Genomic DNA, 26,198 nt, shown 5'->3' with positions numbered 1-26,198 from the left:
TAACCTGAATTTATGCTTCTCTTTCCTCCACCTCAAATGATTGCATAGAGGTGTGCACTACCATGCCCAGTTTACAAAGTTAAAATTTCTAAATTAAGAACTAATACATTAGCCGGGTGAGGTGGCTCACACCTTTAATCTGAGCACTCAGGTGGCTGGGGTAGGTGTATTGCCATGAGTTCAAAGTCAGCATATAGAGTGAATTCCAGGCCAGCCTGGGATAGAGAGAGAGACCTTTCCTCAAAACAAACATGGCTGGAGAGATTGCTCAGCAGTTAAGGCTCTTGCCTACAATGCCTAAGGGCCTGGTTCAATTCCCCAGGACCAACGTAAAGACAGATATACAAGGTGGCACATGCTTCTGGAGTTTGTTTGAAGTGGCTAGAGGCCTGGTGTGCCCACTCTTTATCTGCCTCCTCTCTCTAATAAATAAAATATTTTTAAAAACTAATACACTAATCAAAATATTTACTTTGAAATGTCTGCAGGTCCTCTTAGAACTTTTCCAGACTTTGATATTCAGTATTTTAATTCATTACATATTAGAGTCAAGTTAGGTAAAGAAAAGCTCATTTTGCAGAACTAAAATCACTTCCCAGTATGATTGACAGAAACAAGCTGTTCATTTGTGCTGCGCTGAGGCATTGCTGAAATCTGCACCCCTCACCCCATGCCGTCCTTTGGGATGTTTGGAGATTAGCTGTAGTTAGGGTTCTCACTTCAGTTTGGAGCCTGCTTGCTTTCTTTTACTGGCAGTAGTTTTGGTTTTAGCATCTAGGACTAGTTACCATCTTTTCTGTCTCATCAAAGTTCTTCCACTGCCCCTATGGCATGAAAATAGTCCCAATTATCCCCAAACCTCCCTGTCCACACGAAGCTCGACAGACCATTGGCATCTTGCTGCTGTGTGACATGGCTACATGTAGGAGGCTAAAGCTGTCACCAGAGGAAACCACAGTAAGCTAGGATCTGTCTCCATGCAGGGGTGTAAAATGTCTTCCTGCGCATGCTGGCGCAGAGGTCCAAAGGATGCTATGCTCTGAAGCCACATCTGAGAATTCACGTTCCCAGGTATGCTTCATTCTATGGAAAAGTCCATTGCAAAGGCATCTGAAAACCTAGTTTTCAATACAGAAGTAGCAGCCAAACCAAGCCTGTGTGTGAGGTTGCTCCAAACCCTCACCATGGATTCCAGGAACACTAGCTGCCCTCAGTACAGGGTCGGTATTCTGACATAGGATCTCTAGAAACAGACTGTAGCCATGACAATAACTTGTCTTAACATGACATGCTTATCTAAGGCTTCGATAGCATTTCTAAAAGTGTAACTTCAGTATTCTGGGATAAACTAAGTTCTTTAGTTGTGCCTTCAATAGATCTTGTTCATCCCAGATCCAATACTGAGTGTTCTACCTCCCCTTCCTAACTCATGGTAAGTTAAAAAAAAAAAAAAACAACACTGAAGTTTATCAAATTTCAACCTTAATAGTGCAAAAAGTTTCATGCCATTAAACATAGCTTGCCTGGGCCAAAACAAGCAACACGGAAAGGAGAAGCTAGCCACCCAGAGCTTTCTAGTCTGCTGTTAGCCCAACAACACAAGCCATATGAACCTACAGGCAAGAAATATAAATATTCCAAAGCCTTGGAATAGCCAGGCCTGCCAGCCGCTACTTAGATACCTCCAGGCAGGCTGCCAACTGCTCCTATGCACACCATGTTCCTTCCCCTGAGAGGTTTTCCTTAATGTATTCCAGAGCATGTCCAGAGAAATAGTAGCATCAGCCTTTTGAGGGGGAAGGTGCTGGGGATCAACCCCCAGGCCTCCTTTGTGCTAATGAACTCTATCACCTGAGCTACACCCCATACCCTCAGCCACTTTTAAGTTACAGCCGAACCGTGGACTAGTAAAATCCAGGGACAGTTAGGAGTTAAGAATGTCCAGTTTTCGTCCGCACCATACCATAGCCTTTAGGGCGGTTAAGAAGAAATGTACGGCACCAGATGTGTCCCATAAAGTTAATGTGGGCCATGAACAGTCTCATCTTTCAGAGTGGCTTCCATCCTTGTAAACCCCTGGAGAGGGGTTCAGATTGGCTGTAAAAATGTCTCCAACGTGCATGGGTACTGGGGATCGAATTTGTCCTCATGGATGCCAAGGCAGGCACTTTATTGACAGAAATGTATTTTCTAGTCACTGTAGCTACTGGTACAACTTCACCCTTTCTGCATGGGCAAGCTATACACTCACAAAGCATGCATGTGGGATAGCAAGTGAACGAAATCCATCCGCAAGAATGACCCAGATGTGTAAACACATCACTTGAAGTTTATTGTCTCAACCACAATGACAGGTTTGACAAATGGCATCATTAGAACTTGCTTTTGCAGTGTACAGCCGTTCCACTCTGAATGCAGCCAATCTCGTCTGAGCTCAATTGGGCCAGGTTAGTACTTGGATGGGAGAACTTCTTTTTGTAATAAAAATATCTGTAGATGTGCCATAATTGGGTCATTTCATCTCCTCCATAAGTCTTGCAGTGCAGTGCTTTTGATACTGAAAGCTTTAATGACTTGGCAAGAACGAGGCAGTCACCCAGGCATCTATGAGTCCATGCTTAGCAATGAATTGACACTCTCATAAAGACTGATTTTGCTTCTCAACTTCAGGCACCTAAAACTGTTTATTTTTTATGAGCAGTATGGGAATACAGAGTGAGTGCCAGGTCAGCCTGAATGAGACCCTACAGGCTAGAATGAGACATCAAGAAAATATATTCTGTGGGGCTGGAGAGATGCTTAGTGGTTAAAGTACTTGCCTGCAAAGCCTAAAGACCCAGGTTCAACTCCCCAGATCCCACATAAGCCAGATGCATATGGTAGTGCATGCATCTGGAGTTCATTTGCAGTGGCTAGAGGCCCTGTTGTGCCTGTTTTTTCTCTCTCTCTAAATAAATAAATAATATTTAAGGCTGAAAAGAGATATCAGCACTTAAGATGCTTGCTGACAAAGCCTAACAACCTAGGTTCGATTCCCCAGTACCCACATAAAGCCAGATGCACAAAGTGGCGGGTACATCTCAAGTTTTTGCAGCAGCTAGAAATCATAGTGTGCCTATTCTCTCTCTCTCCTGAAAATAAGTCAGTTAATTTTAAAAAAGGGTTATGAGCTGGGTGTGGTGACACACACCTTTAATCCCAGCTCTTGGGAAGTAGAGGTAGGAGGATCACTGTGAGTTTGAGGCCACTCTGAGACTATGTAGTGGATTCCAGGTCAGCCTGGACTATGAGAGACCCTACCTCAAAAGGGGGAGGCTGGAGAGATGGCCCAGTGGTTAAGGCACTTTGCCTGTGAAGCCTAAGGACTCATGTTCTACTATCCAGGTCCCACATAAGCCAAATGCACAAAGTCATGCAAGGGCACAAGGTTACACATGTGCACAAGGGGACACTCATGTCTGGAGTTCAATTATAGCAGCTGGAAGCTCTAGCATGACAATTCTCTTAAAAAAAGAAAAAAATTAGAAAAAAGAATAAAGGAAAAAGGGTTATGGTAGGTAATTGGACTTAGATCAGTCTGTGGAGTTCATTCAAGTTGCTTAGCAATTTCACTAGGTAACTTAGCAAGAAAATCTGCAAGTCATTTTGTTCATTAATTCATGTGCTCAAGGTTGAAGTCAACATCATCTTGTTTTTGGTTTAGTCATCATTACAGGTCAAGAATACTCACCCAGTCCAATGGAGCAAACTTCAAGTTACATCCTGAGACTGGAAATGGTTCAGTGGTGAAATTTACCCAAACCCTCTGCTTGGCAGGATCCTTTCCATGGGTATCATTGAACACCAATCTAATGGTAGCTCAGGAAAGTGCCAGCTTAAGCAATTAGCTGTCTGAATGACAAGACACGATGGCATACCATGGTCATAGATGTAATGAGAGTTCACTGCGGTGGCGATACACTTGATAAGTTGGCCACGTTTACTGCATGCAAGCTCTGTAACATGGGGTCTTGCTATGCTGACCAGAACTGGGCTCAATGGTCCTCTTGCCTAGCCTGCTAATTAGCTAGGACAGCAGGGAGGGTCACTGCACCAGGATCTTGCACATAGTGCTGAAAGGTAACAACTAGAATTATGATTAGTGGTGTTCTAGTGGGACAGTTATATTTCTATGAATTAAAAAATTTTTGTTTAGAGAGAGAGAATTGGCACACCAGGGCCTCAGCCACTGCAATTGAACTCCAGATGCTTGCACCACTTAATGTACATGTGCAACCTTACACTTGTGTCACCTTTATGCGTCTGGCTTTTGTGGGCTCTGGAGATTGAACATGTGTCCTTAGGCTTTGCAGGTAAACAATGTAACCACTAAGCCATCTCCTCACCCCAAGAATATTTTTAAAATTTATTTATGAGAGAGGATGGGCATGCCAGGGCCTCTAGCCATTGCAAATGAACTCCAAACCATGCACCACCATGTGCATCTGGCTTATGTGGGTTATGGGGAATTGAACCTGGGTCCTTAGGCTTTGCAGGCAAGTGCCTTAAACCATGAGCCATCTCTCCAGCCCATTTCTATGAATTTTATGTAATTTCTGAAACATATTAATAACACATCCATGAATTATTGCTTACTATGGCAATGTTACCCATGCAACTTAATAAGTCATATATGCCCACTTAATTTAACACTTGTCATTTTATAAAGAGAATTAGCACTTTAAGATTCCAAAGACCCAACTGGAAAACCCCAGAATTGACTCAAGGTCAGTAAAAAGATTTACTTTAATTTGGTTTGGGGAAGTTCATCAAAAATAGCAAACATGGGCCGGAGAGATGGCTTAGTGGTTAAGTGCTTGCCTGTGAACCCTAAGGATCCCGGTTCAAGGCTCGATTCCCCAAGACCCACGTAAGCCAGATGCACAAGGGGGTGCATGCATCTGGAGTTCATTTGCCTGGCGCGCCCATTTTCTCTCTGTTTCTCTCTCTCTCTGCCTCTTTATCTATCACTTTCAAATAAATAAATAATTTTTTAAAAATTTTTAAAAAAATAGCAAACATGAGCAGAGACCAGAGGAGCAGCTGCTGAAGGAGAATACAAACAGGACCAGCTGAGCAGCTCCAGTAGGACTCTAGGCACCTGGCAAAGTCTCCCATCCCCCAACTGTCAGGCCTGAGAACTCATTCAGCTCTTAACCTCTCCCCCCCCCCACCCCGTACCCTGGCTGCGCAGCACTGAGAGGGATCAAGGTGGGCACAGCACTGGTGCGATTGAAAGCCATCCAAAAAGGTAACGGGGTCTACTTATACAAATGCAGATACATAGGCCTGCACTGGAAATGCCAATCTCTCCTTCCATGCCAGGATATATTCTTGGTTGGCTTTACCTTTCTCAAATAAGCTGTATTTTGGTGTTGACTATTTGTTGCCTTTGATGTTTCCTGATTTTTAGCGCCTTTGTCTTTTTCTTCAGTCATGATTGGGGGCAGGGACTGACTGGCTGACTTGGAACCTATTTCAGACCAGAAATCTCAACCTCCTAGTTGACAGGATTAAGGGTGTGGGGCAACACATACCCTTAGGGACTTTGGCTTTACCAGATTATCTGTTTAGTTTAATCCCTACGCTTGTATAAATACTCTGTGCTGATTTTCTTTAAAAATTTTTTTTATTGACAACTTCTTTAGTTACAGACAATAAACCATGATAATTCCCTTTCCTCCCCCACTTTCCCCTTCACAACTCCACACTCCCTCATATCCCCTCCCTCTCTCCATTAGTCTCTCTTTTATTTTGATGTCATCGTCTTTTTCTCCTATTATGAGGGTCTTCTGAAGGTAATGCTAGCCACTGTGAGGTCTTGGATATCCAGACCAATTTCTGTCGGGATGATTGCATTGTAAGCAGTCTTACCCCTCCTTTGGCTCTTGCATACTTTCCGCCACCTCTTCTACAATGCTGGACTCTCCTGTGTCACTTCTCAGCACTATGTTGCCTTTTGGGGCATCCCAGTGGTCACTGCCATCTGTAAAGAGAAGCTTCTCTAACCAAAAGTGAGAGTAGCATTAATATATGAATATGAACATTAAGTGTAGTGCTTTCTGGGCAGTTTGATGAGAATAATATATGCGCTTATCCAGATAAGAGCAGGCTTTGTGCCCCTAAGGCTTATGACCTCCCATGCCATAGGCTTTTGATTAGGTTTTCAGTACCAGGCATGTATTTCCTCCCATGGAGCAGGCTTCCAGTTCCAATTAGAGGGCAGTTGAGTTTCCCCCAGAGCAGACATGCCACTATTGCACCTGTTCTGTCATTTGGCCTTCCTAGCTAAACTTGAGGCTTCCAGTGTCTGCTGTTTTCACCACAGATGACTTCTGTCTCCCATAGGGCTGCATACAGTGCAGCTTTCTCTAGCTTTCAGCTGGCTGGGCTATAGGGAGAAGGTTTTCAGCTCAGCACCAGCTTGATTTCTCAGTGACCTTGCTGCCCAGGCATGTGATGTCTTCAGCAATAGGGTCTTACCATCTGTTTCTCGTGGGAAACCAAGGTCCTTAGCAATAGCCTGTAATATTTTGGAGGGAACAGGGACCACCCTGGCCAACAAATCACTGAAAGGTATCCCATCCCTGGCACTAAAAATTTTCTACCAACAGTCTATGGCTTCTGGATGTGCCATTATCCAAAAAAGTAGGCTTTCATATGTCTTATTCAGAATATCTTGAATTTTGATTGACCCCCCCCACCCTTCTCTTCCACTGGCCTCATTTAGGCCATTCTACTCCCTGTAATCTGTTCTACTTACATATGGACAATATCATCCCCTAAAGTCCTTCCCTGTCCTCCCTCCCTTATAGCCTTTTTTCTAGCTTACTGACCTCTGCTACTGATTTTTGGTTCCAGCTCACACATAAGTCTAAACATTTGAAGCTAGGATCCACATATGAGAGAACATGCAATGTTTGGCTTCCTGGGCCTGGGTTACCTCACTTAATATAATCCTTTCCAGATCCATCCATTTCCCTGCAAATTTCATAATTTAATTTTTCCTTATCACTGATTAGAATTTCATTGTGTAAATATACCACATCTTTATTATCCATTCACCTGTTGAGGGACATCTAGGCGGGTTCCGTTTCCTAGCTACTGTGAATAGAGCAGCAATAAACATGCTTGTGCAAGGGTCTCTAAGGTAGTGAGCAGAGTCATTAGGATATATGCCTAAGAGTGCTATAGTTGGAACATATGGCAAACCTAACTTTAGCTGTCTCAAGAACCTCCACATTGATTTCACAATGGCTGTGCCACAATACATTCCCACCAACAGTGCAGAAGGGTTCCCCTTTTTCCACATCCTTGCCAAAATTTATTGTCATTTGTTTTCTTGATGATATCTGTGCTGGTTTTGATTGAACATTTATATTGCTCAGTTGAATTTTAGAATTGGCCAGTAATTTGCTTTACCCAGGCTACTACAATACTTGAATAGCAGGCAAACTCAATACCTAGGGTCACTTCTGCTGTTTCTCTTGGAGTATGAGTTAGAACTGGCACCTTAAACTCCTACACTGAAGATATATTAAGTCATATTTACAAGGCTGAGAACACTGCAGAGAGAAAACTCAAGCATCAAAAATCTTTACATTATAATATAAGAAACACAAAAAAATCAAGACAATACAATCCCACCAAAAGTTATAAATCCATCAGAAATGACTTCCAGTGAGACTTCTTTAGATAAAATGCCTAACAAAGATTTCAAAAGAAATGATTATATCTATGTTCAAAAAAAATTAAAGGAATCAAAAATGAAAACCAACTCCTGAAGGAATCCCAGGAAACCAACTTAATGAAACAAGCAGGTCAATACAAAACATGAGTAAAGAAATAGAAATAATGAAAAAAATACCAATCAGAAATACTAGAAATGAAAAAACTCGGTAAATAAAATACAAAACTCTGTAGAAATTCTCCCCAGTAGAATGGATCAAGGAGAGGACAGAATATCTAAACTAGAAGACTAGATGGCAGATCTAATACAGGCCAACAAACAGAAAGACAAACTAGCCAGGCATGGTGGTGCATGCCTTTAATCCCAGCACTTGGGAGATCCAGGTAGGAGGATCATCATGAGTTCGAGGCCACCCTGAGACTACATAGTTAATTCCAGGTCAGCTTGGACTAGAGTGAAACTCTACCTCAGAAACAAACAAACCAAAAGGAACACTGACAACAGGAAGATATTACAATCCTAAACATATATGCACCTAACATGTGGGCTCCCAATTTCATCAGAAAACACGATTAGAACTAAGGTCACAGAGAACTCCAAACACAGTGGTAGTGGGTGATTTCAACACCCCACTCTCATCAATTGACAAGTCATCCTGGCAAAAAATAAACAGAGATGCATCTAGATTAAATGAGATCATAGAACAAATGGACCTAACAAATATCTACAGAACAGTTCATCCAAATGCTGCAGAATACACATTCTTTTCAGCAGCACATGGAACATTCTCTAAAATCAACCATATATTAATACGCAATGCAAATCTTAACAAATACAGGAAAATTGAAGTAATTCCTTGCACTCTATATGATCATAATGGGATTAAACTACAAGTCAATAGCAAAAAGAGCTATACAGTATACACAAAGTCATAGAAACTACATCAATACATTACTAAATGATGAGTGGGTCAATGAAATCAAGAAGGAAATAAAAAATTCATAGAATCAAATAATAATGAGAACACAACATACCAAAACCTTTGGGACACAATAAAGGCAATCCTAAGAGGGAAATTTATAGCTACAAGTGCCTATATTGAGAAATTAGAAAAGTCACAAGTAAAAAACATAATGCCTCACCTTCAGTCCTTGGAAAAAGAACAAGGCAAACCAAAAACCAGTAGATGGGAAGAAATAATAAAGATCAGGGCAGAAATTAATGAAATAGAAACAAACAAACAAAAAAACACTCCAAAGAATCAATGAAAGAAAGAGTTGGTTCTTTAAAAAAAACATTTATTTATTTTATTTATTTGAGACAGAGAAAGAGGCAGAGAGATAGAGAGTGAGAATGGGCACACCAGAGCCTTCAGCCACTATAAGCAAACTCCAGATGCATGCACCACCTTATACATCTGGCTTGCATGGGTCCTGGGAAATCAAACCTGGGTCCTTTGGCTTCGCAGGCAAATGCCTTAACCACTAAGCCATCTCTCCAGCCCAAGAGTTGGTTCTTTGAAAGGATAAACAAGATTGATAAACTCTCGGTAAATCTGATCAAAAGAAAGAGAGAAGAGATACAAATTAAAATATTAGAAATGAGGGCTGGAGAGATGGCTTAGCGGTTAAGCGCTTGCCTGTGAAGCCTAAGGACTCCGGTTCGAGCTTCGGTTCCCCAGGTCCCACGTTAGCCAGATGCACAAGGGGGCACACGCGTCTGGAGTTCGTTTGCAGTGGCTGGAAGCCCTGGCGCGCCCATTCTCTCTCTCTCTCCCTCTATCTGTCTTTCTCTCTGTGTCTGTCGCTCTCAAATAAATAAATTAATTAAAAATTTAAAAAATATATTAGAAATGAAGCCAGGCATGGTGGCACACACCTTTAATCCCAGGATTTAGGGGGCAGAAGTAGGATTGTCATGAGTTCAAGGCCACCCTGAGACTACATAGTGAATTCTAGGTCAGCCTGAGGTAGAGTGAGACTGTACCTCAAAAAACAACAAAAAAAATTAGAGATGAAAAAGGCACCATCACAACAGATACCAGAATCATAGGGACATACTATAAAAACATACTCCAAAGTTTGAAAATCTCAAAGAAATGGATGATTTCCTTGATTTATATGATCAACCTAAATTAAATCCAGATGAGATTAACCACTTAAATAGACCTATAACAAGTATGGAGATCCAAGCAATTATAAAAAAAATCTCCCAACTAAAAAAATCTCCAGGCCCAGATGGATTCACTGGTAAATTCTATCAGAACTTCATGGAAGAAATAACACCAGTGCTTCTCAAACTTTTCCTTAAAGTGGAAAGGGAGCCAGGTGTGGCAGTGCACATCTTTAATCCCAGCATTTGGGAGGCAGAAGTAGGAGGATCACCATGAGTTTGAGGTCACCCTGAGAATACATAGTGAATTCCAGGTCAGCCTGGACCAGAGTGAGACCCTACCTTGAAAAAAAAAAAAAAGAAAAGAAAAGAAAGGGAAAAAAATCCTACCAAACTTCTATAAAGCCAGCATCATCCTAATACCAAAACCAGACCAAGACAGGACCAAAAAAAAAAAAAAAAAAAAGAAAAGAAAAGAAAAGAAATTTACAGACCAATCTCCCTCATGAACATAGATGCAAAAATTCTCAACAAAATATTGGCAAACAGAATACAAGAATATATCAGAAAGATCATTCACCCTGACCAAGTAGGCTTTATCCCAGAGATGCAGGGATGGTTCAACATATGCATGTTGATAAATGTAATATATTATATAAATAGACTGAAGGACAAAAATCACATGATCATCTCATTAGATGCAGAAAAATCATTTGACAAAATCTAACATCCCTTCTGGGAATCTGGGAACAAAAAGAACATATCTCAACATAATAAAGGGTATTTATGACAAACCTACAGCCAAAATAATACTAAATGGAGAAAAACTTGAAGCTTTTCTACTAAAGAGTGGAAAAGTGTGAAAAGGGTGTCCAATGTCCCCACTTTTATTTAATACAGTACTGGAAGTCTTAGCCATAGCAATAAGGTAAGAGACACACATAAAAGGGAAACAAATTGGAAAGGAAGAGATCAAGTTATCATTATTTGCAGATGATATGATTCTATACATAAAGGACACTAAAGACTTTACCAGCAAACTGTTACAGCTAAGAAATACTTATAGCCATGTAGCAGGATACAAAATAAATAATACACAGAAATCAGTGTTCTTTCTGTATGCTAACAACAAACACACAGAGGATGAAATCAGAGAATCACTCCCATTCACAATTGCATCAAAAATAAATAAGTAAATAAAATACTTTAGGATAAACCTAACCAAGGAAATGAAGGATCTCTACAATGAAAATTTTAAAACACTCAAGACAGAAATTCCAGAAGACACCAGGAAATGGAAAGACATCTCTTGTTCTTGGATTGGAAGAATCATTATAGTGAAAATGGTAATCTTACCAAGAGCAATCTATGCATTTAATGCAATCCCCTCAAAATTCCAATGGCATTCTTCACGGAAATAGGAAACTCAACCCAAGGCTGGAGAGCTGGCTTAGCAGTTAAGGCACATGCCTGCAAAGCCTAAGGACCCAGGTTCAATTCTGCAGGCCCCACATAAGCCAGATGCACATGGTGATGCATGCATCTAGAGTTCGTTCACAGTAGCTAGAGGCCCTGGAGTGCCCATTCTGTCTCTCTCTCTCTCTCTCTCTGTCTTGGTCTCTAATAAATAAATAAAAATAGACCTAAAAAATCCAAAAATTCATTTGGAAGCACAAAAAAAAAAAAAAAAGTCCTCAAATGTCTGAAACAATTTTGAGCAACAAAAGTAAGGATTGTATCACCATACCTGATTTTAACCTATATTACGGAGCCATAGTAACAAAAGCAGCATGGTACTGGCACAAAGCAGACATGTAGATCAATAGAACAGAATAGAGAACCCAGATGTAAGTCGGGGTAGCTATAGCCACCTGATATGCAACAAAAATGCCAAAAATACTCATTGGAGAAAAGACAGTCTCTTCAGCAAATGGTGCTGGGAAAACTGGATATGTATCTGTAGAAGGATGAAAATAGATCCTTATTTCTGCATGCACAAGAATTAAGTCCAAATGGATCAAAGACCTTAATATCAGACCTGATACTCTGTAACTGCTAGAGGAAAAACTAGGGGAAACTCTTCAACATATTGGCATAGACAATGACTTTCTGAATATAACCCCAGTTGCTCAGTAAATAAAACCACGAATCAACCACTGGAACCTCATGAAATTACAAAGCTTTTGTATGGCAAAGGACACTGAATAGAGCAAAGAGACAACCTACAGGATGGGAGAAAATCTTTGCCAGCTATACATCTGACAGAGCATTAATATCCAAAATATACAATGAACTCAAAAAACTAAGTAATAAGAAATCAAAACACACAATTTAAAAATGGGCTATGGGAGAGTTTTGCATCTCTGGACAAGCTGTGGATGCTCTTGAATATGGGTCGTGGAAGCCGCAGCCAGCCGGGCCCCTCAGATGGGAGCTGCACCCAGGCCAGCCCCTGCAGCCCAGCCACCAGCAGCAGCGCCCCCATCTGCAGTTGCTTCACCTGCTGCTGCACCCCAGCAGCGGGGTCTGATGGCCCAGACGGCAACCACTGCAGCGGGTATGGCGGTGGGCTCTGTGGTGGGCACACCCTGGGTCACGCCATCACTGGGAGCTTCAGTGGCGGTGGGAATGCTGACCCTGCAAAGCCTGGTATCACTTCTCAGCAGCCTCAGGGTGCGAGGCCAGCGGAGCCGCAGCCTTGCTCTTTTGAGATCAACCAGTTCCTGGAGTGTGCCCAGAACCAGAGTGATGTTAAGTTCTGTGAGGGTTTCTACGAGGTGCTGAAACAGTGCAGAATAGCAAATGGATTAATATAAGAAGTTATTCAGCCTGAAGAAATGGAAAATCTGCTCTGATGACCAACTTGCTTTAGCATAAAAACATAATTATAGTGAATGTGTAAAACTCTAAATTAAACCCGGTATTAACAGTTCCATTGCTTCAGAGTGGCCATCGGAAAGTGTCCTGACTGTACAGAAGCTCTGGGAGATGTATTAGTTGGGCTGGGCAAGTGTTGTGTGGCCTCCTGAACCAGCTGTGATGTTTGTGAGTTAATTAGAATAAAGTGATTTTGTGGCACCCCCCCCCAAATAAAATGGGCTATGGAACTAAATAGAGAGTTCTCAAAAGAAGAAACACAGATGGTATATAAACATCTAAAAAAAAATGTCCTATATCCCTAGCCAGCAGGGAAATGCAAATTAAAATTACTTTGAGATTCTATCTCACTCCTGTCAGAATGGCTACCATCATGAAAACAAATGACAATAAATTCTGGCCAGGATGTGGAAAAAGAAGAATCCTTCTATACTGTTGGTGGGAATGCAATCTGGTTCAGCCATTGTGGAAATCATTGTGGAGGTTCCTTAGACAGCTAAAAATACATCTACCATATGACCCAGCTATAGCACTCCTAGGCATATATCCTAAGGACTCATCTCATTTCCTTAGAGATATTTGCTCAACCATGTTTATTGCCACTCAATTCACAATAGCTGGGAAATGGAACCAGCCTAGATGTCCCTCAACTGATGAGTGGATAATAAAGATGTGGTACATTTATACAATGGGGTTCTACTTAGCAGTAAAGAAAAAATGAAATTATGGAATTTGCAGGAAAATGGATGAATCTGGAAAGGCTTATACTTAGTGAGGTAACCCAGGCCCAGAAAGTCAAATGTCACATGTTCTCTCTCATATATGAATCCTAGCTACAAATGATTGGACTTTTATGTGAGTAGGAATAAAACTCAGTAGCAGAGGCCAGTAAGCTAAAAAGGGATATAAAGGGAATAGAAAGGGAGGGAGAGGGACTTAATAGGATGGTATTGTATATATGTAAGTAGAAGAACAGATTAATGGGGGTGAAAAGGCCTAAGTGAGGTCAGGGGAAGAGACTGAGTAAAGGAAAGGTGGAGGGAGGGCTAATCAACATCTAAGAGGATATAAATAAGTCATATAGAAACATACTTTTCTGGACAGCAGCACACCCAGAAGCCATAGATTGTTAGAAAATTTTCAGTACCAGGGATGGGATACCTTCCAGTGAGTTGTTGGTCAGGGAGGTCCCTGATGCCCCCAAAATATTACAGGTCATTGTCCATGCCCTTGGTTTCCCACCAGGAATAGATGGCAAGACCCTATTGCTGAAGACTACACATACTTGGACTGCAAGGCCACTGAGAAATCCTGCTGGAGCTGAGCTGAAAACCTCCTCCATGTAAACCAGCTGACAGAAAGCTGCAAAAAGCTATGCTGCATGCAGTTCAATGTGAGAGAGAAATCACCAGCAGAGATACTCAACAGTGGACACTGCAAGCCTTAAATTTGGCCAGCAAGGCCAAAAGCCAATGGGTGCAATATTGGCATGTCTGTTATGAGGGAAAACAACTTCTCCCTAATTGGACTGGAGGCCTGCTCCATGGGAGGGAACACATCCCTGATACTGAAAATCTACGACAGGGGTAGTCATGAGCCCTAGGGGTATAATGTCTGCAGGTAATAGGCTAAATATATACACTGTGCTCACCAAGCTACCCAGTAAGCACTTCTCCTAAGGTTCATACCCATATTTTAATGCTACTCCCATTTGGTTAGAGAACCTTCTCTTTTCAGATGGCAGTGACCTTGGGATGACTCAGAAGGCACCATGGTGCTGAGAAAAAGTGACAGAGGAGTACTCAGCACTGAAACATCTCAATCACACCCTCCATGGCTCAGGGTCCATTGCAGAAGAGGTGGTGGAAAGAATGTAAGAGCCAAAGAAAGGGCAGGACTCCTTACAACGTGCTCCTCCACATACAAGATGGTCTGGATATCCATGACCTCACAGTGCCTACACAAGATCATCATAATAGGAGGAAACAATGATGACATCAAAGTAAAAGAGAGAGACCAATTGAGAGGGGGAAGGGACATGATGAAAAGTGGAGTTTCGAGCCGGGCATGGTGGCGCATTCCTATAATCCCAGCACTCAGGAGGCAGAGGTATGTGGGTTGCTGTGAGTTTAAGGCCACTCTGAGACTGCATAGTGAGTTCCAGGTCAGCCTGGACTAGAGTAAGACCTACCTCGAAAAATCAAAAAAATAAGAAAGTAGAGTTTCAAAGTGGAAAGTGAGGCGGGGGAATTACCATGGGTAATTACAATTATGGAAGTTGTCAATAAAAGAAATAAATTTTAAAAAGTAGTAGCCACGTGGGTGGCACACATTTTTAATCTCAACCCTCAGGAGGCAGAGGTAGGAGGATCGCCATGAGTTTGAGGCCACCCTGAGAATACAGAATGAATTCCAGGTCAGCCTAGACTACAGTGAAACCCTACCTCAAAAAAACAAAACACACACACACATAAAATACTGGGGCTGGGAGGTGGCTCAGTGGTTAAATGTGCTTGCTTATAAAGCCTAACAGTCCAGGTTCAATTCCCCAGTAGGTATATGGGTAACATAAAGCTAGATGCACAAAGTGGTGCATATGTCTGGAGTTCATATGCAGTGGCAAGAGGCCCTGATGCCATCTTTCTCTTCTTTCTATCCCTCTCTACTCACAAAGAAATAAAAATATTTTTACAAAAATAGCAAAGGTTTAAAACACTTGTTCAAAATGAGATCACAAGCCATGGGAAATAGCAGTCCTTCACACAGCCAAAGTATATCAGCACTTCAAAAACAAATTTTAAAAAAGCATTCCGGGCATGGTGGCGCACGCCTTTAATCCCAGCACTTGGGAGGCCGAGGTAAGATCACTGTAAGTTCGAGGCTATCCTGAGACTACATTCCAGGTCAGCCTCAGCTAGAGCAAGACCCTACCTTGAGAAGACATTAAAATATCACATTAAGTGTTGGATAAACATAGGGTATTTTAATAGAGAGGATTTGATGTCCTTAAGTGAACAAAAATTTCAGCAGTGCAGGAAGCACAGGGAATTACCTCAACAAAACTGAGCATTGGGCTGGAGAGATAGCTTAGTGGTTAATGCTTGCCTGTGAAGCCCAGGGACCCCGGTTCAAGGCTCGATTCCCCAGGACCCATGTTAGCCAGAAGCACAAGGGGGCGCATGCGTCTGGAGTTCGTTTGCAGTGGCTGGAGGCCCTAGCCTGACCATTCTCTCTCTCTCTCTACCTCTTTCTCTCTCTGTCTGTCGCTCTCAAATAAATAAAAATAAACAACAAAATTAAAAAAAATTGAGCATCGTTGCTTCGTGGGCCAGTCTCCTCAAGTGTACAGTGACCTCCACAGCCTGATCAAGAGGCAGCCAGTTTCCAAAGGGAAACTCTCACAGATAACCAAATTCTAGTCTTGCCATTACTCTAGATATTATTTCTCAATTTTCAGGAAAGCTTGTAAGCAACTCCTCTCTAATCTCAGAAAGAAACATCCAAAAACCTACCATGTTAATGTCCAGTTATTAAAAAATATTCCTTTTATTTGAGAGAGAGAGAGAAAGAAAGAGGCAGATATAGAGAAAGAATGGGTGTTCCAGGGCTTCTAGCCAGTGCAAATAAACTCCAGACACATACCACCTTGTGCATCTGGCTTATACGGGTACTAGGGAATTGAACCGGGGTCTTTAGGCTTCACAGGCAAGCACCTTAACTGCTAAGCCAACCCTCCAGCCCCATGTCCACTTCTTTGTCCTGGTTCTTTACTCTTCAAATTTTACAACCTGTCATTCTATGTCAGGAGAAAAATCACTCCATTTTTCCCTTCATAAAAACAAAACATCTGAGCCGGGCGTGGTGGAGCATGCCTTTAATCCCAGCACTCGGGAGGCAGAGGTAGGAGAATCGCCAAGAGTTCGAGGCCACCCTGAGACTACATAGTGAATTCCAGGTCAGCCTGAGCCAGAGTGAGACCCTACCTCGAAAAACAAAAAAAAAAAAAAACAAAAAAAAAAAACATCTGAGGGCTTAGTAGGTTTTCCTTACCTAAAACACATCTTCCTTGTACAGTTCATGTAGGATTTCTCACTTATTCCAGTACTTTTAGTTTCATGTGCTAATATTGACAACTTTCATAATTATAGACAATAAACCATGGTAATTCCCTCCCCCACTTTCCCCTTTGCAACTCCACTCTCCATCATATCCCCTCCTCTCAATCAGTCTGGGCCTGGGTTACATCACTAGCTAATAAGAATTTTTAACCTTTAGTGGCCTTAAGTTTTAGTGATGGCTAGAAAGCAAAACACTGTGAATGTGAGGCCATTAAAATGCAGATAGCAAAAAATAAAAACAAATGTAGATATCAAAGCTCTGAGTCAGCATGACAGAGGCCGTGCTTTCTCGTGCCACGCTAGCATGTGGCACAGATATCTGCTACTTCAGATGCCTTTGTTCCTCTGTCATGGACATTGCAGAAGTTTCTTGCTATCCCCATATTTCTTGTTTGTTTTTGGTAGCCCTGAGGATTAAATTACTGGTTGTACAGATTTCTCTTGGCCCTAACTTTCCATGCTTCATGACAAGAACAGTAAAATATTCTTGTGTAGGAAGAACATCTTTGAATCAAGGACTTTGCCTCACAGCTATTTAACTTATTTGAAACATTTATGCTTGATTTCTTATGAAGATGAGACATTAGGGGCTGCCAAGACAGCTTAGTGGTTAAGAGTACTTCCTACACAAGCGTGAGGGCCTAAGGGGGCCTGAGACCACCTGGGTTTGACTCCCCAGCACCCATGTAAACCGCTGAGTGAGGCACTCACACCTGTAACCCCATTCCAGTGAGGAGCAGAGGTGGGAGAAAATGGCAGTCTCTGGAATCAGTAAGAGTCTCTCTGTCCCCAGTAAAATCACGAGTGAGCAATGAAGGAGACACCTGATATTCTCCTCGGCTCTTCACACACATGTACAACTGCACACACAGTGCATATATACCACACACATGCTATACCATACCTACTCCACACATGCATACACAAAGACGTGACATGAAATAGCCATCATAAGTTATTTTTCTTGCTAAAAACGTCGAACTATAGTTGTAACATCAATCAACCTAGATAGGAAAACAATTATGTTTTATATTTATTACTGAAAAGTAAAAAAAAACCTAGAAAATTAAAAGAAAGAAAGAAGAGAGAAATGAATACTAATGTTCTACTTACTTTCTCTTGTATTCAGTCCAGGTTGCAGCTCATGGAATGGTGCCACCTGTACCCAGGGTGGGTCTTCCCGCCTTGGTTAGACCTCTCTTCTAGACATGACCAGAGGTCTCTCTCCTAGGTGATTGCAAACCTGATAATCAAATATTGACAAATACACAAAGCCACTGGGTCATTGTATTCATGTGTATATGTGTTCTAAGGGACCCTAAGTTGACAATATTAATTACATAAATCCCCCAAGTTATTGTATACATGTGCATAATATTTCTAAGGAATACTTACAGGCTGCACTACTGATGGCTTTGGGGTTTCTTTGAAGAAAGTGTATCCTTGGACATATTTGAGTCTCTTGCATAATGTATATTTGCAGTTCACAGTAAGAACCCCTTATGATTCAGCAACATTGTTGTTTTAACATCAAAATGAGGAATATATGATTACATATTTACATATATACATATTGTTGTTTTAAAATTTTTCAGTTAAAATATTTATTTATTTGCCAGCAGAGAGAGAAGAGAGAGAGAGAATGGGCATGCCAGGGCCTCTAGCCACTATAAATGAACTCCAGACACATGCACCACTTTGTGCATCTGGATTTACGTGGATCTCATTAGGCTTTACAGGCAAGTGCCTTAACCACTGAGCGATGTCTCCAGCCTCTAAAAAATATTTTTGTTTTTTTTGAGAGATAAAGAGAAAGAGCATGGGCATGTTAGGTCTTCTTGCTATAGCAAACAAACTCCAAACGTGTGTATACTCTGTGCATGTGGTTTTATATGGGCACTGAGGACTTGAACCCTGGTCAGCAGGCTTTGCTAGTAAGTGTCTTTAACAGCTGAGCCATCTCCCTAGCCCTGTTGTTTTAAATTTTAACACAGGATCTCACTAAGTGATTCAGGCTACCCTTGAACTCACTCTAGCCCAGGCAAGCCTCTTCTTGCTTCAGCCTCCTGAATAGCTACTATAACAGGCCTGTACCATTGGGCCTGGCTGAGGAGATGGTGATAAATGCTAAGTGTCTAGGGCTGGGGAGATAGTTCCATAAGCAACAGAGGAAGACACCCAACATCCCCCCTTTAGTCTCTACATACTTGTGCAAGGTTACATGCATCTGCACATGCATGTATGTAAACCACATACACAAACACACTCACCACATACTATACATACTCCAAAAATAACTTTTATTTTATTTGCAAGCAAAGAGAGACAGAGAGAAGAGAGACAGGGAGAGAGAATTGGGCATGCCAGGTCCTCTAGTCACTGCAAATAAACTCCAATCACATGCATCCCCTGTGCATCTGGCTTATGTGGGTACGGCAGAATTAAACCTGGGGCCCTTGCCTTCACAGGTAAGCACATTAACTAACTGCTAAGCCATCTCCCCAGCCCCCAAAATAAATTCCAACATTTCAATCCTCATGTTGTTACATATAGTACATTTGAAAATATGCAAAACAATTTCAAGAAATTGGAAAGATGGCTTATTGGTTAAGGTGCTTGCCTGCAAAGCATAAAAACCCAGGTTCAATTCCCCAGTACCCACATAAGCCAGTTGCACAAGATGGCACATGCATCTGGAGTTTGTTTGCAGTGGCTAGAGGCCCTGGCTCACCATGCTCTATCTGTCTATTTCTCTCTCTGTCAAGTAAATAAATAAAATATTTTTCTAAGAAAACATCAATTTAGGGCTGGAGAGATGGCTTAGTAGTTAAGGCACATGCCAGCAAAGCCTAAGGACCCAGGTTCAATTCTCCAGGTGCTATGTAAACCACTTGCACATGGTGGCACATGCGTCTGAAGTTCATTTGCAGTGGCTAGAAGCCCTGGCATGCCCATTCTCACTCCCTCTCTTTCTGACTGTAATAAATAAATAAAAATAAAATCTTTTTTTAAAGTGTACACCATAGCCAGACTTGGTGGTCCACATCTTTAATCCCAGCACTCTGGAGGCAGAGGTAGAAGGATCACCACACCTGGCATATTTTTATGACATTGTTTTAATGATTGTAAGTAAAAAGGTTTTGTCCTTTTGCATTGTAGGGAATGAGTGTTGCCATCCTGGGACCAACATTTCAAGATCTGGCAACAAATGTCAACAAAAATATCAGCAGTCTTTCTTTCATATTTGTGGGCCGTGCCTCTGGGTTTTTATGTGGATCTATGATTGGTGGAGTTCTTTTCGACTTTATGAATCATTTTGTACTTTTGGGTAAGTAAACACCAACTTTTTCTTCTTTATGCCTTTCACTGAGTTTTCACCTTGATTTTGAATATGAAAAGTGCATTGTGAAAAATGTTTAACAGGGGCTGAGGAGGTGGCTCAGAGGTTAAAGACACTTGCTTGCAAAGCCTGACAGCCCAGGTTTGATTCCCCAGTACCCACATAAAGTGGCACATGTGTCTGTAGTTCCTTTGCAAGAGGCCCTGGCATGCCTGTGTTCTTTCTTCCTTTCTTACTTGCTCTAATAAATAAAAATATTATTTATTATGTTTTATGATTTTTATGAGAAAGGGAGAATTGGCACAACAGAGCCTCCAGCCACTGCAACAGAACTCCATGATGCATGCATCACCTTGTGCACACGTGTGAGCTTGCACTTGCATCACTTTATGTGTCTGGCTTACATGGGATCTGGAGAATTGAACATGGGTCCTTAGTCTTTGCAGGCAAGTGCCTTAACTGCTAAGCCATGTCTGCAGCCCAAAAATATTTTTAAAAAGAAAAATGATTAACAACTGAAATGGTCAGTATGTTCTCCATGCTGCTGGGTTCTGGTGGTCCCTGCTCCTACCTTGGCAGCTGGAGGGAATCTGGGCTGGACCCTCTGAAAACTGGATCAGCCCTTGGGTGTGTGCTGGCCATCCCGAGCATTGCCAACCCTTGCTGTCATTTAGGCTCCACTCAGGGCCACACACTGGTTGTCCATAAAGCTCTGCTTACCTGGGTGCCGGGCAGGGATCCTGGGGCCACAGCGGTCAGAATGAGCGACTGAAAACTGGCCCTGCTCTGTGAACTCTGGAGGGAACTAGACAGGACAGGAGACAGTGGGTGAGCTAGGTTGGTGACACTGTCCTTGCTGCTTGTGTCAGTGACAAGCCTAGGCTATTCTACTGCACTCTAGGGACAGAGCAAAACTTTTGTCAGATTTTTTTTTCAGAAAATATTTTATTTATTTATTTGAGAGAGTGGGGGCAGATAGAGAATGGGTGCACCAGGGCCTTTCAGCCACTGTAAATGAACTCCAGACACATGCGCCACCTTGTGCATCTGGCTTACGTAGGTACGCGGGTCCTGGGTGTAAGGCTGGAGAATGACCCAGACTGCGCAAGACCGCTCTGAGGCCGGGAAAGGAGCTTTATTGAGGCACGAGCTGCCGGGCTGTCTCATGGGAAGAGAGAGCAGCCGCCTTGAGCCTGGATGGTTTGTGTTTTTGTAGAGATTTTTCTTTTGGGGAAGAGGAATAGGGGGCAAAAGGACTGAGGAGCTAATCAATCAGAAAATGGAAGAAATGGGGCCAGGTGGTTTCTAAGATAAGATTGAGAAGAAACTGTGGCTAAGGGCATTGTCAGGCAAGGGGAAGTAAGGAGCAGGCAACGTACACATCTTAGTTGTTGTTTCCTGAGGTTGCATCAATCAAACTGCTGCCATTTTTTTTTCCTTCATCCTGGCTCCATTTGGGGGCTCTTGGCTTACCTAACAATGGGGAATTGAACCTTGGTCCTTTGACTTTGCAGACATGCGCCTTAACCACTGAGCCATCTCTCTAGCCCCTGCTTTTTTTTTTTTTTTAATGATGATGACTTGGCCCATGAACCTGATAAATATGCTTTAAAAATTATTTATTTGAGAGAGAGACAGAAAGAGGCAGACAGAAAGATAGTGAGTATGGGTGCACCAGGACCTTCTGCTACTGCAAATGAACTCAGATGCATGTGCCACTTTATGCATCTGGCTTCATGTGGATACTAGGGAATCAAACCTGGCTGTTAGACTTTGCAAGCAAGTGCAATTAACCACTGAGCCATCTCTGTAGCCCTGAACTTTTTATGAATGATTTCTTTTATATAACTTTAAAAATATTTTTAATTTATTTGCATGTGGTAATGAGGGCACACCAAGGTCTCTTGCCATTGAAATGCACAACAGATGTTTATGCCACTTTTTGTATCTGGTTTTACATGGGTGCTGTAGAATTGAGTCCAGACCTTGGGGTGGCAGACTTTGCAAGCAAGAGCCTTTAACTGCTGAGCTATCTCCCCGGCCCTTCTCTTTTAAATTTAATATGAAAGTTTATTCATTATTGCAGTGCTGCAAATCAGATCCAGGGCCTCGTGCATGCTCAGCGGGCATTCTAGCACTGAGCTCCATCCTCAGCTACAAACACAGATGACATTATTACCTTTCTTTTCAGGGCTGTCAATGGTGGCTACCGCAGCGAGCCTCTATCTCATTCCTGTCTGCAAGACAGCTGTGGTGCTGATCGTCATGATGTCTGTCTTCGGTGCTTCTGTCGGCATTGTGGACACAGGTTGGAGGGCCACCTCTTGAGTAGGAAGTTTCTCCTAGAAAAGTCTAGCCCATGACACTGTCCCTTGAAATGCTTTTGAAATGACATAGACTTACTGAGCTGGTCACTGGGTCACCCAGTCAGAAGCATTCTGATAGCATCTGGGTTTTGTCATATGGACCTGCTCCTGGACATTGAGTTTTGCAAGTATCTTTAACCACTGAGCAATCTCCCAGCCTGGCATGAAATCTCGAATAGCCAGCTATGAAGTGAATTCAATAATTTTGTTCTATGAAAGGTTATTGATTTTATGGTATCTAAACAGAGAAAGACTGCCTGTCCCTCTGCCATGGGTGGCAGTGCAGGTGAATGGCATTTTATCTGGGGATTGAACTTTATCATTTCCAGTAAGAGGAATTGATGCTTTGGTAAGATTAAAAACACACATGGGAAGTTGGGTGTGGTGGTGCATGCCTTTAATCCCAGTACTTGAGAGGCAAAAGTAGGAGGATCACTGTGGGTTCAAGGCCAGCCTAAGAGTACATAGAGAATTCCAGGTCATCCTACATTAGAGTGAGAACTTACCTCAACAACAACACACATACACACACACACCCCAAAAACAAAATAAAGGGACTGGAGAAATGGCTTAGAGGTTAAGGCCCTTGCCTGCAAAAGTCAAAGGACCTAGGTTCTATTCCTCAGAATGAACGTAAAGCCAGATGCACAAGGGGGCACCTGTGCCTGGAGTTCATTTGCAGCAGCTAGAGGCCTGGCACACCCGTAGTCTGTCTCTCTCTCTCTCTCTCTCTCTCTCTCTCTCCAGGCCTATTTCTATCTCTCTCTCTCAAATAAATAAATAAGAAACAAAATAAAATAAAATGAAGTTACCAACCAAGGTTTGATGCTTCCAGCCTTCACCATGTAGGTGCCTCCACCTTATAGGCAGCACTGCAGAGTTTGAAATTTTAAAGTTGTGCTTCATTCTCATAACTAACATTTTTAAATTGTTATTATTTTTATTGACAACTTCCATAATTGTAAACAATATCCCATGGTAATTCCCTCCCTCCCCCACTTTCCCCTTTGAAACTCCACTCTCCATCATATCCCCTCCCCCTCTCAATCAGTCTTGCTTTTATTTTGATGTGATGGTCTCTTCTTCCTCTTATGACAGTCTTGTATAGGTAGTGTCAGGCACTGTGAGGTCATGAATATCCAGACCATTTTGTGTCTGGAGAAGCACATTGTAAGGAGTCCTACCCTTCCTTTGGCTCTTACATTCTTTCCACCATCTCTTCCACAATGGACCCTAAGCCATGGAAGGTGTGATAGAGATATTGCAGTGCTGAGCACTCCTCTGTCATTTCTTCTCAGTACTATGGTGCCTTCTGAGTCATCCCAAGGTCACTGCCATCTGAAAAGAGAATTTTCTCTAACCAGAAGTGAGAGTCGCATTAATATGGGTATGAACATTAAGAGAATGGGAAGAAAAATAAATAAATAAATAAAAAAGAGAATGGGAAACTTGAGCATAGTATTTACATTTAGCCAGACACCAGTAGACATTATACCCCTAGGGCTCATGACTACCCCTGTTGTAGGTTTTCAGTATCAGGGATGTGTTCCCTCCCATGGAGCAGGCCTCCAGTCCAATTAGAGGTTGGTTGGATTCCCCCATAACAGATGTGCCACTCTTACACCTGTTGGCTCATTTGGCCTGTTTGGCCAAACATAAGGCTTGCAGTGTCCACTGCTGGGTATCTTCACTGGTAATTTCTCTCTCTTCCATTGAACTGCATGCAGTGTGGCTTTTTCCAGCTTTCTATCAGCTGGTCTGCATGGAGGAGGTTTTCAGCTCAGCTCCAGCAGGATTCCTCAGTGACCTTGCAGCCCAAGTATGTAGAATCTTTAGCAATAAGGGCCTTACCATCTAGTCCTGGTGGGAAATCAAGGGTCTTGGCAATAGCCTGTAATGTTTTGGGGGCATCAGGGACCTCCCTGGCTAAGAACTCACTGGAAGGTATCTCATCCCTGGCACTGAAAATTTTCTAGTAACAATCTATGGCTCCTGAGTGTTCCCTTGTCCAAAAAAGCAGGTTTCCATATAACTTATTTATATCCTCCTAGATGTTGATTAGCCCTCCCTCCACCTTTCCTTTATTCAGTCTCTTTCCCTGACATCACTTAGGCCTTTTCACCACCACTAATCTGGTCTTCTACTTACATATATACAAGCCCCAATGCTCCTGCCACATAATACAGACTCGTCCTTTTTATCATAGTAATGAACTGGATATTCTTTTCATTAAGTTACTATGTCTAACTTTAATCATTCTCCCATCTTTCACTGATAGGTGCAAATGTCCTCATTTTGGCTCTTTGGGGAGACAGAGGAGCCCCACACATGCAGGCCTTGCACTTCAGTTTTGCCTTGGGTGCCTTTCTGGCTCCCCTGTTTGCTAAACTGGCATGGGGTACCACAGTGCCTGCAGGAAACCACACAGAGCCCGGCTGGCACCCTGGAGCCCTGAACTCATCCTCAGAAGCCCACGCTCGCTCTCTGTTTGGAGTTCCCGACGACATGAACTTAGTGTGGGCCTACGCCTCCATCGGCACCTACATTTTAGCAGTTTCTGTCTTTCTGTTTGCTCTGTTGTGTAAGAAGAGCGCAAGGCAGACAAAATCCACAGTATCTGCCCAGGGGTCTCGACGAGCTCAACATCACAAGGCTCTTCTCTGCCTCCTTTTTGTCTTCTTCTTCTTTTACGTTGGGGCTGAGGTGACATATGGCTCTTACATATTCTCCTTTGCCACCACCCACGTTGGCATGGAAGAAAGCGAAGCAGCTGGGTTGAACTCTGTCTTCTGGGGCACCTTTGCTGCTTGCAGGGGCCTGGCCATCTTCTTTGCCAAATGTCTACAGCCTGGAACCATGATTGTGCTGAGCAACATTGGCAGCCTGGGCTCATGTTTATTTCTGGTGCTTTTTGACAAGAGCCCACTTTGTCTCTGGATCGCAACTTCAGTATATGGAGCCTCGATGGCCACCACCTTTCCCAGCGGGGTTTCCTGGATCGAGCAGTACACGACCCTCAGCGGGAAGTCTACAGCATTCTTTGTAATTGGTGCCTCCCTGGGAGACATGGCTATTCCTGCAGTCATTGGAATTCTTCAAGGACAATACCCAGATTTGCCAGTAGTTCTGTATACTTCTTTGGGGTCTGCAGTGTTCACTGCTGTTTTATTTCCTGTGATGCACAAACTAGCCACCTCGCCTCTGGATCATCAGAAAAAAGAAAATATAGAGGGTGAGGAGCAGAAAGCCTTACCAACTTGTTCTAGACTATGAGGAAGAGATGGATGGGTAAGATGCAGAAAAACGAAATGAAATCAATTTTGGTTCTGGTTTTGTTTTTCAAGGTAGGGTCTCACTCTAGTCCAGGCTGACCTGGAATTCACTGTGTAGTCTCAGGGTGGCCTTGAACTCTCAGCGATCCTCTTACTTCTGCCTCCCCAGTGCTGAGATTAAAGGCATGTGCCAACACGGCTGGCTTCTGAAATCAATTTTGAAAGGGTTGAAGTGTTCTGTAATAAAGACACCTAGAAATACTCTGGTGGAACTCAAAGCTGAGGGCTCCAGGAAATTCTCAAATGCATTGGTGTTTGAGCCCTTTCCCATTGACAAGGGTGGTTTCTCTGTGGAGCACTGAATAAAGATGCCAATCAACCAGA

The 26,198-nt window shown here is 42.5% G+C and overlaps 1 protein-coding gene and 1 pseudogene across 1 annotated transcript; both read left to right on the top strand.

Moving 5' to 3' along the window:
- The first annotated feature begins 984 nt into the window (after positions 1–984).
- On the top strand, positions 985–26,198 carry LOC101594859 (sodium-dependent glucose transporter 1C-like). Its single transcript, XM_004660636.3, has 4 exons — positions 985–1,071; positions 19,996–20,164; positions 22,368–22,484; positions 24,821–26,198. Exons 1-4 carry the CDS (start codon positions 1,030–1,032, stop codon positions 25,813–25,815), a joined length of 1,323 nt encoding a protein of 440 aa, XP_004660693.3. The 5' UTR covers positions 985–1,029; the 3' UTR covers positions 25,816–26,198.
- On the top strand, positions 2,348–12,718 carry LOC101613629 (annotated as a pseudogene).

Source organism: Jaculus jaculus, chromosome 7, assembly GCF_020740685.1.
Source record: "Jaculus jaculus isolate mJacJac1 chromosome 7, mJacJac1.mat.Y.cur, whole genome shotgun sequence".
NCBI classification, from domain to species: domain Eukaryota; kingdom Metazoa; phylum Chordata; class Mammalia; order Rodentia; family Dipodidae; genus Jaculus; species Jaculus jaculus.
The sequence above is the reverse complement of the archived record's forward strand: the minus strand, read 5'-3'. Positions and strand labels throughout refer to the sequence as shown.